Genomic DNA, 21,552 nt, shown 5'->3' with positions numbered 1-21,552 from the left:
GTATCCTAAGGGAGGTTTCTTCATCAAGGATGTCCAAATTTTCCAACAACATTTTTTATCAAAGAGAAAATGACAAAAAAGAGAAAGAAGGGTTTGTTTAGAATCTTGTTACAAGGGAAAAAGTGACAAAAAAGTTCTTAGGAAAAGTCAGGAAAACAAGAGAAAATAACTGCCCCAGTTCCAGTGTTGTGAAAAGCGTTGAGGCGTAGCGAGGCACTCCACCAAAATCTGAGGGGAGGCGTAAGCCTCGAGGGGCAAGGCATAAGCCTCAAAAAAAAAAATTAACTTTAAAAAACTATGAGATTAACATGTAAAAGTAACATTAATGTAACAACTTGATCTATGTAAGTATCTAAGAAATAAAATATGAGCATTCATTCAATAAAAAACTAACATTAACAAAAAAATGCATATTAGCACTAACAACATCACGTCATAATTAGAAAATGCATGTTAACAAATTTGACATCACGACAAGACAAACGACAGGGAGGGGCGGAGCCCCCCCTGCTGTCAAAACAAGAGGGACAGGGGGAGAGGAGCCCCCTATCGACAAAGCAAAAAGGACAGGGGGAGCAGAGCCCCCCTGTCGACAAGGCAAATGGCAGGGGGGGGGGGTGGAGCTCCCTGTCGGCAAAGCAAGGAGGACAGGGGGGAGCAGAGCCCCCATGTTGACAAGGCAAATGGTAGGGGGGGTGGAGCCCCTTGCCGGCAAAGCAAGAAGGACAGGGGGTGCAGAGCCCCCTGCCTGACGACAAGGTGAGCGACAGGGGGCGGAGCCCCCTACTGAAAAAGAAAGCGACAGGAGGCGAAGCCCCCTGCCGAGAAAGAAGACGACCGGGGGTGGGGGGGGGGGGGGCAGAGCCCCCTTCCCTGCCGAACAGAAGGTGACAGGGGGTGAAGCTCCCTGCAAAAAAAGAAAATGACAGGGGACGAAGCCACCTGCCAATGAGAGGCGATGACAGGGGCTCCGCCCCTTGCTGGTCGACCCAAAAAAAGAGGCAGAGGGGGGGGGGGGTGGAGTCTCCCTCCGGCCGCCAAAAGGCGACGACAGGGGCTCCGCTCCCCTGTCGGTCGACCCCAAAAGAAAGGCAGGCGATAACCCCCTGCCGACGAGAGGCGACGACAGGGGGCTCTGCCCCCCTATCGATCGACCCCTCACAGAGAAGAAGAAGTAAAGAAGAGGGGTTTACCTAGTGGCGACGACTCCGACGTCACCGAAAAACACAGAAAAAGGCCGCGTCGGGGATGTCGGTCAAGGTCGCCAGAACAGTCGGCGATGGCGGTGAGTCACTGGCGCCCTCACAACAGAGAAAAGAAAATGGTGGTGGCGGGTCACCGACGCGGTGGGTGGTCGCCTGTGACAGCGGTCGCGGGGGATGAGAGGGGACAGAGTGGAGAGAGATGGGGCGAGGGCTTTTGCCCCTTGTCAGAGGCGTCTGTGTCTTTTTTAAAGACACAGATTCTCTTGAACCTTCGAGAATACAAGTCTGGGTTAATGTTGGTCAAATGAGGGCTTTGACCCTCATTTGAGTAACAAAATAAAGCATGCACACCTCACAGTGAGGTACGCCTCGCCTCAAGGCGCATGAGGCGTACGCCTTTATGCTTTTACGCTTTATAACTGTGCCTTAAGGCACAAACGCCCTTGCCTCGAGGCGAGGCACGCTTTTTGCGCCTTGAGGCACGTTTTTAACAACACTGCCCTGCTCAATAAATCTTTCTACTAAAAGAGGAACTAAGAAACCTACAGAATTCAAACCAAGAGTCCTTGAGTGAGGTCCGAGCACCGAAGAGCAATAAGGAAATTGGTTCCTCCTTTATAGACATAGGATGGGAAACCCAATGCTGTCAAATTTCTTGATGTGTGTTTTAGTGTACTCTTCTTTTCTATCCAGGACCATGGTCCAAAACTGGGTTATTCCCCTCTGGGATCGGATAAGGAGATCTGACTCAGAAAAATTTCACATATTCTAATTCAAAAAGCCCTACAAATTTGAAAATTAAAAAAATTCTTCTAATAATTGGAAATCCCAAAAATCAATAAAAAATTTCAAAAACATTAAAAAAGATAAAAATTCTTAAAAATTAGAAATTCTCCAAAAAATCCTAAAAATTTAAAAATCAAAGGAACCAATCATTCAGGAACTCCAGAAAAATCAAGTTCAATTATGAGAAGTCTCTTTTGTTTTGAAAGGCTTTTTGCTCAAAATTTTCATTTTTTTTTTTGAAAATTTCAAAGTAATCATTTGTATTGATATTTCAAGAAAAGGTTACCATTAGCATGAAAAAAATTGCTAAATTTGTGATTAAATGGTCATTCAAAATTTATGATCTAGGCCTCGTCTCAAAGGACCCTCATGCCATCAAACAAGTCTTCAGCTTCCTGAATTAATAGATTTCGTTCTCAAACTAAGGGCCATAGCATTTCTTTTAAAATCAATCTCAAGTTTTATAAGATGCAATCCTACCTTTTTCTAAAAGGAATTAGCTTTTAAATTTAGCCAATCCTTCTTGAAATTCAAATGAATGACATTATTTTGAATTGAAGAATTTGCTGAGTGGCAGAGAGTTTTACCCTAACCTGGACTGGTTTAAAAAGCTCCAAATAACAAAAGTTAGTGGATTCGAGAGAAATCTTGGAATATTAGTTTTCACAAGAATCTAAAAGTGAATAATTCTATATATTAAGGAAATAAAACAATGATTCAAGAAGGCTTATTTCGAAAGCATTGGGTGTGAAAAGTGAGAAAAGAAATTAAAAAAAAAGAAAAAAAAAAACGTGAAAAAAGAAGAAAACATGCATGAAAAAAGTGCACATAAATGCACAAGCCACAAAAAGGTGAGGCATGAGAGGTGCACTTATGCCAAGGCCCAGCCCAGGTAGGCTCTAAATAAATGGCTGCCACGTGCAGATTGGATTAGTATTAGTACACAAAATGCACAAAGCACCAAAAAAGTAAAAAGGTATAAGAGGTGCACTTAGGCCAATGCTCAGCCGTGTGGGTTCGGATTATATGGCTACCATGAGGGTAGAGTTGGACTAGAATATCGTGTGCGAGTGGCATTGCCCTTGGACTTGACTTTCATGAGACCCATGATCAACTAGGGGTCGCAAAACCTGACACGACCCGCCAACCCGCCTCTTAGGCGGGTTCGGGTTGGGCTTAAGCCAACCCGTTTAATAAACGGGTCGACCCGCGTAACCCATTTATTAAACAGGCCGGGTTCGGGTTGGGAGTATGCCAACCCGCCAACCCGGCTGACCCGTTTAATAAACGGGTTAGGCGGGTGGGTCAACCCGCCAACCCGACCCGCTAACCCGCCAACTCGACCCGTCAACCCGCCAACCCGTCAACCCAACCCGCCAACTTTACTCGCGAACCTGAGAACCCGTTTACCCGACCCAACCCATTTATTAAATGGGTTGGCGGGTCGTGTCGAGTTACCCGTTTATTAAACGGGTCGGGTTCGTGTTTGCCACAGCCGACCCGTTTAATAAACGGGTCAGGTTCAGGTTGAGGTATGCTGACCCGCCAACCCGACACGATTGCCACCCATATGATCAACCGATCACAGACCAAATGGCAAAAAAAGTGAGAATAAAGTCTTTTCAATCCAAGCCAACGAGAAAAAATGGTGTTTACTTCTTGAATATGGAGAATTATGAATCCTAAGACAACTAAAAGTTCTAACGGTTTTAACTGTGGAAATGCTAATTTGTTACTTTCAACTTAAAATTGGAAGCGAGGGACTAAGATTTCAAGATGCTGAGTGAGTTCCTAATCCAAAATAAAGGAGAATGGAAAGAGGAATTGACTAAATTGGAAAATCACTTCTAAAGAAAAGATAGACTATTCTATCTTGTATAAAAAAGAGATACACTTCAAAGCACATACTCCATTATTTTAAAAGAATTTTTGGAAATTCAAGACAAATTTGTTGCGACTTGATTTTGAATAATAATTTGTTAAAAAAATTTGCACTCTCAAGCCAAAAGAAACCAATCAAATAGTTTCGTAAATGATTCAAAAGAGTTGAAACATGCCTTGGGAAATTTCTAAAGTTCAAAAGCCAAGATGGTTTCTTCACCAAAAATGGCTAAAAAATAAAAAATGATAAAAATCTTTAAAACGTTGTATATTCCATCTTTTCTATTTAAAATCTCTCTTTGAAAATAAAATTTCCAAAAAGTTTTCCTTCAAGGTCATTATTTTACCCAGAGAAATGGTGTTCCACACCAAGGTTCACTCAAGCTTGATATCTTTGGAAAAGTTTTTTCATAACAACCAATTTTGACCTTCATAGCTTAAGTTCTTTTAACTTTTGGAGGTTCATAAGATACTTTATGCGAATGTTGGAAGGTTTTGTAAATATCATGTGAATCTTCTTAGAAAATAATGCATTTTTTAAAAAAAAAACTATAATTTTTAAAAATCTTTTTGATGTCCAAGATCATAATTTTTGGGTTGTAAAAGGAGTTTTTTTACAATTCATACAAGCGATTTTCCTCCAAATATGTGAATTTCCTCTCGTATTTATGAATTTTCTCTTAATAATGTGAATTTCCTCTAACACATTTGTGAATTTCCTCTTGGCCCTTATGCAATTTTATTAAAAGGAGGCTCGCACATTTGGAAACATTCGCAACCACAAGTTGAGAAAGTCCCCAAAATGTGCATACTTTTTTTATCTAAATACTCTTATATTTGTGAATGTCCTAAAAAAATTGTGAACGTCCTCCTGCCTATGCCCTTTATGCAATTTAGTAAAAGGAGTTTATTGGAAAAAATGAATCAATGCACTATCGATAGATTAAAAAACAAAAAGTGAGAAGAAAAAGAAGAAATCAACTACACAAAAAAACAAGAATTTTACGTGGTTCGGCAAAATATGCCCACGTCCATGACCGCCTACCCTCCAAATTTTTTTGGGATTTATATCAAGGTAGAAATCAGGCTTTACACTCCAACAAAGTAAAAAAAAATCTTCAACGATGTTTCAAAAGCACAACAGGCCTTTAACAACACATCAAAAGCGCATATTTGGGAGGAAAAACGCATATTTTAAAAAAATACGCATATTTTCATATTTTGAGAGAAAATTTGCATATTTAAGAGAAAATTCACATATTTTGAGAGAAAATTCATAAATGAGTGAGAAAATTCGCATATTCTCATATTTTGAAAGAAATTTCACATATTTTAAGAGAAAATTTGCATATTCTCATACTTTAGAAGGAAATCACCACAAGAAAAACGCTAATTAGTGACAAAACTTTGCGATGGATTTTGTCGTCACAAAGTTGCGACAGATTAGCGAAAGAGGACCGACCGTCGCTAACTTTCAAAATTTTTATGAAATTAGCGACAAAAATATTTTTGTCGCCAATGCCGTCGCTAAGTCGCGACGAATTAACGACAAAAGTTTTTGTCGCAAACCAGTCGCCCGTAGCGACGGATGTAGCGACAAAGTTTTTCCCATCACTACTTAATGACGGTGTGGGCGACAAAAATATTTTGTCGCAATATGTCGACGCTACTTAGCGACAGAATATTTTTGTCGCCCATCCATCGCTAAATGTCGATGTAAAATGCCCTAGAGCACGAAATCGATTTTTTTTTTACTCTCACCTGCACCTCTCTCTCTCTCTCCCACATCGTGCCGGTTTTCGTCTGCTCTCCGGCAACTGACACCTCCCTCTCTCCGGCTACCGGCGACCGTCCCCTTCTCACTCTCCGTCGACCGCCCCATCCCTCTCTCCGACTATCGGCGACCGCCCCCCTCCCGCTCTCCATCGACCACCCCATCCCTCTCTCCGGCTACCTTGGATTTGGGCCCCTCTCCCGATTTTCGTCGACCGTCACCACCGCTGTCGCGACCCCTGAGGTAAAACCCTCTTTGTTTGTGTTTTTTTATTTTTGCTCGGAGAATCTGCCCCAAGTGCAGAGACCTAGCTGCACTAGCTCGAAGAAACCCTCTGGGCATACGCAGGAGTAGTGGCATAGCTAGGATTCATGTGACAGGGGGGGTGGCAAAAAGGGTTGTAGGAAAAAAAACTGGTTTGATAGTCGGTGGTTCGGGGGCAGCATGCTCGAAATTTTTTTTTTTGAGATAAAATAAAAAATGGCTACAATTATTAATAAAAATCTATTTCATATAGACAAATCAAACTATTTGCGCAGTCAGGGTTGGGCTACAAAAATGGATAAAAATTTATTTCATATGGAATCAGGGCTGTGTTAGGACTGGTCTTTTAAAAAAAAAACTTTTTTAACTATTTCAGGAGGCAGAACTGGGCTACATCCCAGTCCTCCTCCCCCCCCAGCTCCGCCTATGCGCAGGAGGGTGATGCCCATGGGATTTGAACCCCATCCCATTACCCCAAACCCCTTGGGTTTGCCTACATCATAAAGTTAACTAAAGATCAAATGGGCCCCTAGAGCAAAATTTCACCACCTTCGTCGAACGAGTAAGCTTCTGATTCTGGTTCTGAAAGTTTCAGACTACTCGGTTCGTTTAATTAGAGAAATCAAGAGTTCTAGTAGAAAAAAAAAGCATGATTTTTATATATATTCGCCTCCCTATTAATTTTTTTGCCACCTCCTCCCTGTATTGCTTTGTATATATATTCTTTGCAGGTACGTTGCTGAGCAAATTGTGTGATGCTTATTGCTAAGCATCGCATGCTGTAAAATCTTCAATGCAAAAAGAAATAAGAAAAAAATTGAAAGGCAAAAGCAATTCAAATCGGGTAAATACTCGTGGTGAGTAAGTGATGCAAACGCATCACATGTTATTTAATTTTTTGGATGCAACACTTTTCTATTCACACACTCACTTAGTTGTTGATATTTAGGACTGTTTTGATGGAGTTTGAAGATCATGTTGAGCATGATTTTAATGTATGTGAATAGAAGTGTTCTTATTTTTTGAGTACGGATTCCATGCTAGGCATGGTAGTAGTTAGCGGGATATTGGAGTGTGTTTGTTGCAGGTACATGTTTGACTTTTTTTGATATGAATGATTTGGATGTATTGCAATGTTTGATGTTATTGTATCCATGCTTGCATGTAGTTACTTTCAATTTGATTATGACTTTCATTTAAAATTGTATAATGAAAGCATGCTTAATTGGTTAGCATTCTGATGATTCTCTTTTAATTAGTTATGATACTATTCGTAACATCATACGAAAAAATGACTGCAAACCATGAATGGATGTACTGTAGGATAGTTCACAATGAGGTATCACATGAATATATGGATGGTGTTGAAAGTTTTATTGAATTTGCAATGACAAGTGTCAGTACAGTGGATCCCATATGTTGGATTAGGTGTCCCTGCAAGATTTGTAAGAACAATCGATTTGTAGAACCTTATGGCGTTAGACATCACCTATATAGGAAGGGTTTTGTGAGTGATTATCGGAAGTGAACCTTTCATGGTGAAGAATTTAGGAACAATTTTGATGCACAGATGAATTTGGTACATGATAATCCATATATGGATTTGATATTTGATGTCGTAGGAATAAAACTGGGTTCTGCTATGGGTCCTAGTAATATAACAATTGTGGTAGAGGAAGAAGCATCAAACGATGCAACTAGTAGATTTTATGATTTACTTAGAGATGCTGATGAGCCACTTTGAAATGGTTGCGAGAGTCACACTATCTTGTCTGCATTTCTTCAACTACTGAATTTGAAGTCCGAGTATAATTTGAGTCAATTATGTTTTGACCGTTTGTGCATGATAGTGAAGAGTATGTTGCCCAAAGATGAGAAATTGCTACAAAATTTCTATTGTGCGAAGGTTATGGTCAACGCTCTAGGTATGGGGTATCAAAAGATAGATGTTTGTCCAAATCATTGCATATTGTATTTCAAGGATCTGAAAAACAACATATCATGCCCGTCATGTGGGCATCCTCGGTTCAAGCCAAAGACAAGAGACAATGGTAGCACGAGATCAAAAAAAGTTTCATACAAGTCGATCCGCTACTTTCCTATCACCCCTAGATTGCAACGATTGTATATGTCTTCAAGGACAGCTAAACACATGAGACGTCATACAAATAAAGTTCGACATGATGAAGACAAGATCACACATCCTGTTGAAGCGGAAGCTTGGAAGCACTTTGATTGTACTCATCAGAACTTTGCAATGGAAGTGAGAAATGTTAGACTCGGTCTATGTACAGATGGATTTAATCCATTTGGGGGTAGATCAACTCCATACTCATGTTGGCCAGTATTTGTAACTCCATACAACCTTCCACCAAGCTTATGTATGAAGCGTCAGAATCTTTTCTTGTCTCTATTGATCCCTGGTTCGACCTCACTTGACCAAAATCTTGATGTATATTTAAGGTCATTGATTGATGAACTAAAAGTACTTTGGGATGACACTATTATCATGTACGATGCCCACAAAAAACAAAATTTTAATATGAAGGCCATTGTTCTATGGACAATTAGTGACTTCCCTGCATATGGTAGACTATCTGGTTGGAGCACACATGGAAGGTTGGCATGTCCGTACTGCATGGAGGACACAAAATCATTTAGATTGCCGCATGAAAGGAAGTCGTGTTGGTTTGAGTGTCATCGTTGATTTCTATCCAACGACCATCCATTTTGAAGACAAAAGAATATGTTTCGAGAAGGCACAACTGAAATGGAAGATCCACCGACAAGATTGTCTGGCATAGAGATTTTAAGAAGATTGCGATATTTTTCAGATGTATTAACAGATGCCCGTAGTCCGACGCCCTTCCTTGGATTTGGGAAGGATCACAATTGGACAAAAAAATCTATTTTTTGAGAACTACCATATTGGCCGACCTTATTGATACGACATAATTTGGATGTGATGCATGTGGAGAAAAATGTGTTTGATAATGTGTTCAATACAGTAATGAATGTTAAAGAGAAAACAAAAGATAATTTGAAGGCCCGTATGAATTTAAAAGTAATATGTAAAAGACCAGAATTAGAACTCAAAGAGTATAATAGCAAAGTACTGAAACCAAAGGCAAGATACGTGCTTCGACCTGATCAAATAAAGCAGGTATGTCAATGGTTGAGACAATTGAGATTTTCAGATGGATACGTCTCTAACATTGCTCGGGCGGTGAAGATCGACGATGAACAATTATATGGGTTGAAGAGCCATGATTGTCATATTTTTATGTAACGATTGATACCCCTAGCATTCCATGATATGTTAGACAAACCTATATGGGGGGTATTATCTGAGTTGAGTAGATTTTTTAGAACATTGTACGCATCGAAAGTCATAGTATCTGAGGTAAAGAATCTCGAGGATTCTATCATCACTACTATTTGTCAACTAGAGAAGATATTTCTGCAAGCATTTTTCGATGTTATGGAACATTTGATCATACATTTGCCATATGAACTAAGGGTTGGTGGTCCTGTGTAATATCGGTGGATATACCCATTTAAAAGGTATATTTTTTCTTATATTTTTCTCTTCAATAGCAAATATTTTAAATTTGAGATGTATATTTTTGACATATGCATATTTGACATAAAAAAAAGGTTCAGAATAAAGCAAGAGTAGAAGGCTCTATTTGTGAGGCGTACACTTTATAAGAGATTTCAAATTTCTCATCTATGTACTTTGAACCTCACATTTCAACACATTACACATGCCCACCTCGTAACGATGATAGAGAACAATTTACTGTAGCTGACAAACTGTCGATATTTCAACCACTTGGGCATGCATTTGGTAGTTGCCGATCAAGACTCTTGGCAGATCGAGAGCAAGACACAGCACAAATCTATATTCTTTTTAATTGCTCAGCGATCGACCCATATATCGAGTAAGTACATGTAGACGTAACACAAATCTAAATCTTTTTATGTTCTATATGTGCATACATGGTTCGGTAATATAAGTATTTGTTAAGTGCAGACAATTTGATCTGGAGTTGCGAAGAGAAATTTCACATCTCACTGATGCAGAAGTGAAAAAAGAACGTGAAACTAAGTTTATGGAGTGGATGAAAGAGTTGGTAAGGATGATTACATAAATTGTCTACGTGTAAACAACACTAAATTACTTAATTGGTTGTGATCATAATTTGTCTTCTTTATTGTTTATGTTTGTAGGTTCGTCGTGGTGATGTTAATGTTTAAGGAATATGTGATTTACAAAATTGTTCGACCAAAGTTGTGCAATGTTATAATGGGTACATCGTAAATGGTTATCGATTCCATACAAAAGACTACGATATAAATAAATCAATGATGAATAGTGGCATGTGTGTCAAGGGTAGCAGTTATGGTGAAAATGAACATGATTACTACGGTGTTATAGAGGAAATAATGGAGTTGACTTACATAGGCATAAATAATATGGTAGTTTTATTCAAGTGTCATTGGTTTGATCCAACTGCAACAAGAGTTGACAAAGCCTCAGGCATTGTAGAGGTGAATCATAAATCAATGTTTTGAACATATGAACCATTCATACTAGCCTCGCAAGCTCAACAAGTTTACTATACTTCATATCCGAGTACAAAGAAGTCAGATAGAAATGAATGGTGGGCAGTTTGCAAGGTGAAGTCCAAACTATACCCTGAGTATGATCAGTTACAGAAAGACAAGTTAACTGAAGAGAGTGATTACTATCAATCAGATGATATTTATGACTTCTCTTATGGTCATGATATCGCGCATGATATGCATGTCATATCTCTATTGGTCGATACTTCATTCATAGAAGAATGTGATCCAAATGATATACCAAGTGGATGGGCAAACAATGAAGAAGAAGAAGAAGATGAGGAAGAGGAAGAATATGAAAGTCAAACAAGTGATGAGGAAGAATTCTCGAGCTAGTGAGCAAAATCTTGTAATACAAACCTCTATTGAATGTATTGTAACATGTTTGAATGATTAGAATGTATTACAATACTTGATGTGAATGATTTGAATTATTTGAATGTATTGAAATATATTGCAATGATGTGAATGATTTGAAAGTATTTCAATGTTTGAATGTTATACAAAATTATTTTTTATTCTTTGATTATGTATCTTCGATTCATATCGAGTTATGATTTGAATGTATTGTAACGTGTTTGAATGATTTTGATGTATTGCAATACTTGATGTGAATGATTTCAAATTATTTGAATGTATTGCATGACATTTTTTATTTGTTAGAATATGGTTCATGGAGGTTACAATGGTCATTCATCCAGTGTTAGCCAGTCTCAGCCTTTATTTTCACTGGCTACTTTGATAGGAATATCATTTAACTAATTGTATACTTGATTAGCTTAAATGTGTATTCTGAGAATTTCTAACATATTTTTCTACAAATGATGTTTTGCCTATACATGACCCACCTACCCCAGTTGTTCATACAAGTCACGAGCCAACGCAGGATGCAGGGTCTTCTTAGTCTGACACAAGAAGACTCATTCAAAGTGTATATCGATAATCGACCGTAAGTATTTCATTTTTACTTATTACTTATCTTATAAATATTGTATATTGATAGTTAATGTGTACCAATTCATGTGCAGCACGTGGTTTGAGCCACAAGAAGTAATACGAGATATTAAAAATTCACTACTTCAACATCTACCAGGACCAGTCGCTCAATAAAAAGAGTACCCAAAGGAGGTGTTGGACAGATTGTGGTCCTCATTTACGGTATATAATTGTTTCTTATAGTTAATGTGTTTCATATTTAATTTTTTGTTACAGTCATGTCTACTAACTTTCTAAAAATATTTGTAGGCTTCGAATCGCTTCGCGACTACGATGGAGGAACATGATGCAAGAAAGGTGTGGCAAAAGGTGGTTGCCAATCGATTTGTAGACATGTTGCACAATATGAAGACTGCAACAAGAAAAACATCTAGCGGGATAAATGATTCACTGCAATGGAAGGGCCATGGACCTCCTACTATCAGGTCAGATGTTTGGGATGCAATGTGCGATAAGTGGGCGTGACATGGATTTTGAAACCGCTCAGCGAAGGCTACACAAAACTTAGCGAAAATGCCTGATGCCCATCTACACACAGATGGATCTAAGACTTTTGGGAGCCACCTGGAGAAAATGGTAACTCATCAATATATATTGTCAATTTTATAAGTATTGTTGCAAACATGTTAAATAATTCTTTTATCATTTAACTTCGTAGGAAGCAGAAAAAGGAGGCATTGTGCCATACAATGATGTGTTTGTTGAAACACATAAACGTAAGGCCACGAGAGAGTTCGTATCAGAGAAGGCAAGAATGACAACGATATGTATTTATTGTATTAATAATCATTGTAATATACAAGTTATTATAGACATTGTAATTCTTAATTAGTAATTCATATTGTAATCATTACTTTATATGAGTCATATGAGCAATAGATGATAGAGCGATATGGCGATGACTCCATTCAACATCCACCTTTTGATCCTGCAGCATGAGTGACTGCAACAGGTGAACCCAAAAAGGGTCATGTATTCGGGTTTGAGAGTAATATAAACACCTCACCAGTCGTTGCTTCCTCCAGCCACTGCTCACAGAGTTCTCCCGTCAGCATCAGCTCCAAGCATCCGACTAACCCGCCTAATTCTTGGGATGGTACATGCCAGCTCGTTAAGGACACAATGCATGACTACTTACATGAAGCAATTTCCGACATTGTCCGTAATGAGTTGAGCAGTTTTTTTCAGAACAGGGAAACTTCGTCTGCAGATGAATCTCAGGTATGAAAGTTTCATGTTATGTATTGTATGTCATTAGATTTCATGTTACCTTGATTGCCTTAACTTAGGTGCATTGCATATAATTTATTTCAGTATATTTTGTTTATCAATACTAACCTTTCTTTTCTTTTATAGGTTGCTAGCGCTAATCAGCGTAGTGGAGCTGAAGGCGCAGATCGAGACAATGAAGAGGACGCACAAGATCTTGGCGATGATTAGATTCATGTATTGTATTTGTTGCACCTTCTTTTTGTTTAAAAAATTTAAATGTTCAATTGTAAATAATTAGAACTTGCGAATTTTATAGTGGATCGATTAATTGTTTTAGTTTCCTTTTATATGTGTTTTGATGTGTACTTTGTATTTTATTCACAGGAAATATAAATTGTAAAAGAAATACAAATTATATTACGAGAAATTTGTTCTCGATATTTATGTTTTAAAGAAATTTTTTTATTTTTTTCCTTTTTTGCGACGGAAATATCCGTCGCTATTTGGTACCGGTATGCAATTTAGCGACGGATTTTAATTCATCACTATTTACTAGTTGGTCATTGTTTTTGCGACAGATCTTAATTCGTCGCTGGGTTCGTCGCTATATTAGCGACGGCATTAGCGACGAATATTAATCTGTCGCAAAGCCAAAATCTTCGTATAGTAACGACGGCTTTACGACAGAACTTGTCGTTCACTAATTCAGCACAAATTAGCGACGGAACTGGCGACATATAATTTTCTCCGCTAATTAGTGACTATAATTTTGTGATGAAAGTTATACGTTGTTACTCCGACGCTAATCCGTCACTAAACACGTTAGCGACGGAGTAGGGTTGTCGCTAATTCACTGATTTCTTGTAGTGAATTCACTTGTGTAAAGGGTAAAAAGATCCTTTTAAAGCCAAAAAGTTATGGTTTTGAACATTGGGCAGATTTTCAAAAATTATAAGATTTTTTAAGAAACGTATCATTTTTGTGGTATAGTACAATCATTTTTCATTGATTCTAACTATATTTGGAGGTTCACAACATATTTGTGTAAACATCAGGAGGTTCGCAACATACTGCATAAATATATTATAAAGGGTAAAATGATCCTAAATAAATCGAGAATCAATAATTTTAGACATGCGAAGAATTTTGACATATTTGTGGGTTTTGGTGAGAATATCCTATTTTTAGAAAACACTACTGCCATTTTTTGAAAAAAAATGCAAACTTAAAGTATTAAAGAGTTTTTTCCCAAAATTATCATGATATTACCACAATATTTTGACTTTTGGCGATATTTTGAAAATATTATGACACTTTCTTTAATATCAGATACCTTGAAATAGCCGATATTAAAGCGATATTTTCAAAATATCGTCAATATAAGTGACAATGATATATATATATATATATATATATATATATATATATATATATATATATATATATATATATATATATATATATAGCATTTACTACCTTCACGGAGAACAAACCCCTTAGTTGGAACTCATAGGGGGTTGTTTTGACCAAATATGAGATCATGGATGTGTTCAACGTGATCAAAATAGTAAGAATCAAACCTGGGATCATAGTTTTTTGATGTAAAAATATGTTTTTGAGGTTTGAAAATGTGGTATATTGTAAGCTATTGATTTTTAATATTTGCTACCTTCGTCGGTAAGGAACCCTCCAGTGAAAAATGTAATGTTTTACTTTTTTCAGTTTTTTGCAACTGATCCTCTAGATGTGATCTATATATTAAGTTTAGTACAAACTGATTTTTGGATTATGTTTTTCTGATGTATATGTTAGATTTTAAGAGGGTTTAAAAATCAATGATGTCCAATACATCTAATTTTTAAACCTCAAATACATATTTTTACATTGAAAAACTATATTCAAGGGTCAATTCTGACAATTTTAACCATGTTGAACACATAGGGTCAGATTTAGTCAAAACAGCCTCGACCTGGGTCACAATTAGGGGTTCCTTACCCACGACAGTAGCAAATGCCATCATATATATATAGTAGAACGTAGGTGCTTGTGATACATGCTTGATGGGGTTTTATGCTCTTTTGGTGTTTCTTTTCGCAGTTCCGACCCCATAAATTTGTTGGGCATAGTCGATTTACGAGAAATCCACACCTGGATCATGTGTTTTCGATGAAAAAAATGATATTTGGAGCCTCAAAAATTTTGGACCGTTGACTTTTCGAACCTTATAAAAATCCACCCATGTGTCGGAATCGAACACTTCAAGAGCTGATCACTATAAAATCAAGTACATAGATCACATCTGTACGGTCAAATTTATAAAAAAAAAAACCATGAAAAACCCATCAAGCACGTGTGGCATGCACCTACTCTCTACTATATATATATATATATATATATATATATATATAAGAGACAGAGAGAGAGAGAGAAGCGATAGGTGGCCTACTATATAGAGATTCAGGCTCATAACCACTGCTTTGTCGATTTGTTCTAATATGCAATCCTGGTGTTGAGAAGCATACCTTTGCAGTTGGCAAGGTGTGTATCCCTTTCATCACAGTATCGACAAAAGGTTTATTTTTCTATATATATTCAGAATCTTCCTTCACCTGAAGCAAGCCTCGGGCTTGTTTGCAGACTTACTCATAGGCGCATATTGATTATATGTTTCAAAAAAAGAGGTTCCTCATCACTAAATTATGTTACGTGCATAAACAAATACCATAAAATCAGAGCACCTGTTTGGTTTCCTTTCTCCTTTGAGATTCTACAATACATTTTCATTGATCAACATCTGAAAATTTGTGCATCCATCAAGTTCCAGAATAAAAAATAATATAATATAAAAGTCGTGTCTATAAACAAAAGAAAGTATAAATGATCCAGTTATAAAGTAAAGACAGTATTATAAACATAGATATACAATCCCAAATTACAACCAGACATGATCCAAATTATACCCAATTTCTAGAACGTTACAGAGAGAAAACCGTTTAGGCATTCAATCATCTTTAATCAGACTGTATACCACCCATGAATGTTCTTGGATCAGGGCAGTTTCCGGTAAACTGAGCCTGTGAGAAATCAAAACCTGGATTCTGTGAACAGAACAAAAAAGAAACATTAGGATGGAGGTGCATTACAAAACATACTGCATTCTGAACATGCCAAGACTTGAGAAATCTTAAAGTGGTATATCAGCAACACAAGCTAAAACTAGACTGAGATCAAGTTGGTTGTTTGCGGCATGTTTCCGACTTTTGGTCACATCGGTGTCTAAAATTTGAATTGACAAGGGGCATGTAATTGCTTCAATGAATAAAGTCATGCCAAAACTCTGAACAGAGTCGTTGGAAGCATGACTACAAGTTTTCAGGTTCCGTAATGGTTATCTAAATACATCAATAAAAGTAATGACCATTACTGAGAAGAAAATCTTTTGAGTTACCTAAACACATGGCAAGCTGCATGATGAGCTAGGACATGGTCCAAGAAAAAGAACCTGTGACCCTGAAAATTTCTGTTGGTTCAAAGATGGAGCGCAGTTGGTGTATTCGGAATCATGGAGTGCATTAGCTGTAATATACTATAAAGAACAGCCATTCCTTGTATTGGCTAACGTGATGGAGCCCCTGATTAGAGACTTAGCGGTTTTGATTGGATATAATCGTCTTTCCTTTTTCTATAAGCTTCGTTCTGTGGAAGCCTTAGTGACTCGTTCACTTGATGGGTTAAGTTTTTAGTGGACTAGCGTCAAGCTTCTCGTCCCGTTTCTGCATTCGCGCATGACCTAATTTTCTGCTATGCCCATTGCCCTGAAGGAACTCACGTCCTTCTCTTGTGACTTCAGGCACACAAGTTTGCGTCATTCATCCGGTGCTAACGGGTGCGTCACATTAAGAGAAAAAAAACTATGCAATTAGCCAAATGCAAAACATACGTGTGACACATCACTAAGAACTAAAAAGAAAACCATAGTTTTTGCTTTTAGCCTTTAAAAGCCAGTTGTAACAATGCTCATGAAGGGAAAAGGGAACATTTCGGCACAAGCCAGGCATGTTTTACATGGCACATGGAATTTTCTCGCTTCTATATTTATGAGTGAAAGTTAAAACAGCTTTTCTAAGTATGTTGTACCTCTCATTACTCTCTATAATCTCATCCTCATGCCCAAGAAAGCCAGAGCTTTAATAGAGCTATAGTAACAATGCACCAGTAACTATTTCCAACTACCCTACTGAATCAAAGTGTGATAGTAATAGTGAAAAAACAAACACAAAGATAAGCATTGATTAAAACAACCATACAAACTACAGTGATAAATCTGTTGACACAAAAAGCAATGACTTTCTTAACTTGGGAATTTCACTGAACAGATGAAGGCTTATTTTATTTCTATTTCCTGAAAACTCAGGGAAAACAAATAATACCAAAGATGAGAAATTTTAAAAGAGAAAATGTCAGAATAATATTTAACAATATAAAAAACAAACAGAGCACAAATCCTACGAACATAAAGGTCAAGAACAAACCCATAAATTATCCACAAACACTGTTAAATAACACAGCGGATGTGTAGAAGAAAAAAATGCAGAGTGCAAGTTCACTAGCTATGAAAATGCAGAGGTTATGGTAAAGGTAGAAAATCTTCTAGTATCATTGGAAACTATTCTGGCGTGTGAACTCTAGTATAGAACAAGATTGTGGGTTTGAGAGAGCCCATCGAGCCAGATATAACATTTTGTGAGATAAATTGGTCCCTCTCTGACATAAAAGGCCTTTCTCTTCATGTTGTGATCCAGGTCTCTTGTCACTTAAAACCTCCTCCTTTCAAACGTCACTTCTTCAATGAACTCATGCACCCAGTTCAATGTTGAACCAGTCTCATCCCCAACCTCATCAACCTAGATCTTTGCATTGTATCTTCCCGCTCGTAACCTTCTCATTTAATCATCTTTGCAAACAATCCTTAATTGTCTGTTAATCGACCCCTTCGTTTCTGTGAAACCCAATTAAAAAAACTCATCCTATGACCTCAGAAACACAATTACCACAAGTGCAACTGCCTAAGAATGGACTCCAGAAGATATATGCAAATCACTTAGCCGGTTGAGTCCTCATGGCAATTTCTATGTAAAGCTTAAAAATCTTTTACAGTTGGAATGTTATCTTGGCTTGAACAAACCCTTTGTAGGGAAATGAGATTCTGATGTAGATCTCCAAGCTTTAAAGTACCTCACAACATAATGTTCATATCCTTAAACATTTTATGGATTGATTGGAAGCAACATAACAAACCAACAAGTATACAAGAGATGATGGTGGAGATAACTAGCGGTGCATGAGATGCATCCACTACTCAAAGGGTCTTCCCTACAGAGTAGAACACTCAAAACTATGACCTAAAGCATATAACCAGCGCATAAATGAAACTGGAAACAACAAGGCATCACAGTTGATTGTTGTTCACATTTCTGTTTCCTGAAGTTTTCAACCTCACCAATTTCCAAAAGCAAGATATACAACGAATCAGATGTGAGTTTCAACATGTTGATGGAGTAAATTAGTACATTTATAGAAATAACCTGTAAGTTTTCATGAAAATGATTTTCATGAGTTCAACCCTCTACAAAATCCCTCAAAGATCATGATGGTGAACCCTCACTAGATCTAGGATTACATTTCATATGATTAGGCATCTGTAATGAATAAGTAGAGCTTCTCAACTCCCTGAAATTCCTTGGTTCAGTTTGTGAGCACCTTTGACTAGTCAACAATTGCTACCAATTCAAAGCATCAGTCGAACAAACCACATTTAGTTTAGAGCACATGCAATATCACAAAAGTAATTTTTTCTCTATTCTGGTCTCCCAAGGGTCAAAAAGAGAAATCCTTTGCTCTCATAAAATCAACTGCCACTATGCATGTGCACTTAGCAAAATCTATTGCTCAGAGCCTTCTCATCAAATCTCCTATTATTCAGCCACAGGAAGTATACTACAAGTGCTTTGGGTTTAGGAACTGTTTTGTCTTCCATTTCAACCCATTCAGACATCCCCCCTTCTTGACCCATAATCTGCTAGACTTGACATGGTTCTGGTTGCTGCCATGGCATAAGTCCAACATTGATATTTTATTAGAGCCAAAATTATAGTGGTGAAAATTTTATGGAAAGAATGCAAATTCAGTTATGATGATAATAATATGCATCAGCTAATAACAGATGGAAATGAAAATCGGGACAGCTCTCCAATTCCACAAGTACTTTAAATTACTTTAATGGGCATCTCCCACTGTTTGAAAATGTTTGTGGGCTTATCAGCCGCAATTAATAAAAGATAAAACGATATATACTGGAACAGCACTTTATGAACCCCCTGAAAAAAGTCTATGGCAGTTGGGGTGACTTCAGTTCCCTTCTTGTTTATTAAGGACAGGAATGATACATCGAGGTGGCTCAAGACCTATGTAACACGGACTCTTCTAACAGGCACCGCACCCAGATGAGTGCGGGTGCGACACTTGGACACAGCTTCCGTGAAGTCAACCACAATGAGGTCCATTTCTGTCCAAAAGTAGATTCAGTTAACCCTAACCAAGTCCAGTTTTATCTATATTATATATATAAATACATAAATGCACACACATACACGTAGTGTTAACTTAAAACTGTTAAAAATTTTATGTATATATATATATATATATATATACCCTCTCTGCACCCAAGTTTTTTTAAAGTGAAGCATCGACGCATCCTCACCCACACCTATGTGACATAGCTCAAGACAATGGGACTGTTTATCAAATTTTTTAACAAGTAGCAGTTGGTGGATATTCCATCAAAAATCATGAATGGTGGAAGAAAGAAAAATAAAAAATAACAAGACAAGGGAATAAGTTGGCGACAGAAATATCCCAAATGCAATATGACCCTCTATTCCATTCATTCAATGCCCATAGAAGCAACAGCTAATAAACATGTTTCACTCAAAATACAATTATGTTGCATTAAAGACATAATAATATCGTGAGCTTTAGTTCAGAGCCTTTCCTTGGCGTAAGATTGAAAATCCCCAAAGATCCACAGACACATAGATCAAGGTTGGATCTAGCATGCAAACAGGGTATCTGAAATCCCTAAACAACATAATCCCATGGTTTTCTGGTCCAATTTTTGGGGTGGGGGAAGTGGGTCGGACCAGAAAACTGAGGATCTAAGATCCTGGGATCTCAGATTCTGATCCTCAGATCTTAAATTCCAGGCAATTCAAACACAACCTTAGTAAACTATGAAGGGTAACACCCTATGTCACCTGAGTACGGGTGAGGGTGAGGGTGAGGGTGAGGGTACATACGACAATTCCAAAAAATGTGGGTATGGGGACACGGCTATATACATATATCACATAAATACAAAATAAATTCAAAATAAACTGAATATAATCTAAATATATATGTTATATCTAAAATATATATTAGATACTGAAAATATAAAGTTATAAACTGAAAAAATAATTATAAATTAACGAAGCATTCACTTGTTAATTTCCAGTGATAATTCACGGGAGCATGTTAACAAATGACTAAGTCTATGCATGAGCATAAATAGAACACCATAATGTGAACCAAACAGAAGAATTTGGTGAACACAAGGTGGAAGCTGAATAGAAGTAGAGAGCTAGGATTAATGGTGGTATAGGAAATCTTCATAAGTTCCATTAAGAAAAAGAAGAATAAGGATAGGGATCTCAATTAACCTCTTCCTGGAATCTCTGCAGCATGAGTCGCTTTTGCTCGAGATCCGTCGAATACGGATCAAGATGGCCTTGGCCGAGGATCGGAGAAGGCCAGGCCTTCCCTTTCTCCCTCTTCTGAAGGGTTATGTGCATGACATCATCTTCTGTTAAACCAACCACATTTTCCACAAGAAACTTCAGGAAACAATCAACAGAACAACAACAACAATCCATAAAAACTTTCGAAACGAAATTCCCGATCATACCGAGCGTCCAGAACGACGAATCGATCTTCACGGGGCCGGCCAAGTCGTGCTATGGTTGAAAAGGGGGTAAGAAAAGATCAATCAAGTTTTGATCAAAGAAAAAAAAAAGTGTGTGTGTGTGTGGGGGGGGGGGGGGCGGGGGGAAGTGAAGGAGGAGACCACCAACGTTGAGGTAAGGGGGGTTGCCCTTGATTCCGACTTCCAAGTGACTGGGCAAGACCTTGCAGCAGAAGAGCTTCTTGGGTACGTTCTCGGGGAGCGTTATGTAGACGTTCACCTCCTCCAATGTCTGATCCCATTCGAACACCTTCTGCCCTGACCAAACCCATAACCAAAAACAACAATCTCATCACCTTCAACCAATCAATCAATCAAGCAACCGAGTGAGACAGACAGAGAGATTGATGATGATGAGAAAAATGGTTTTACCGGCGTGCATGAAACTGTGGCGTTTCTCGGGAGCCAACTTCTCCGCCATTCCTCGCTTTTATCTCCAGTCTCTCGGCCCTTCTGTGTGATCCGATCGTCGGTTTGCTTAAGGGCTTCAGCCTTCTCCTTTGGATGTCAACGGATCGGACTTGGGTCGGACATACTACCGACTCGAATCCGTTTAATCGGTTAGGGTATATCCAAATAACATCCGATTGATAATCGCACGAGTATTCGATGCAGCGCCGGCTCCTCTCATGTTCGGCTCGTAAAATAGGCTAGGCAAGCTGAACATGAACATTAGGTACTTGGCTCAACTCGTATAAATTTGTTAGGCAGTAAGAAAAATATCTTAAATATATTTTAGATATATT

At 37.9% G+C, this 21,552-nt stretch overlaps 1 protein-coding gene across 1 annotated transcript; it reads right to left on the bottom strand.

The window, feature by feature from the left end:
- Positions 1-15,565: 15,565 nt before the first annotated feature.
- On the bottom strand, positions 15,566-21,274 carry LOC149816610 (uncharacterized). Its single transcript, XM_089987515.1, has 5 exons — positions 21,179-21,274; positions 20,916-21,064; positions 20,750-20,798; positions 20,505-20,647; positions 15,566-15,845 (listed from the first exon to the last, which is right to left on the bottom strand). The coding sequence occupies exons 1-5, from the start codon at positions 21,225-21,227 to the stop codon at positions 15,759-15,761; spliced, it is 477 nt and encodes a 158-aa protein (XP_089843641.1). The 5' UTR covers positions 21,228-21,274; the 3' UTR covers positions 15,566-15,758.
- Between the last annotated feature and the right edge of the window lie 278 nt (positions 21,275-21,552).

This window comes from Nuphar pumila, chromosome 14 (genome assembly GCF_984573655.1).
Source record: "Nuphar pumila chromosome 14, dmNupPumi1.hap1.1, whole genome shotgun sequence".
NCBI classification, from domain to species: Eukaryota; Viridiplantae; Streptophyta; class Magnoliopsida; order Nymphaeales; family Nymphaeaceae; genus Nuphar; species Nuphar pumila.
This window is presented reverse-complemented; position numbering and strand designations above follow the sequence as displayed.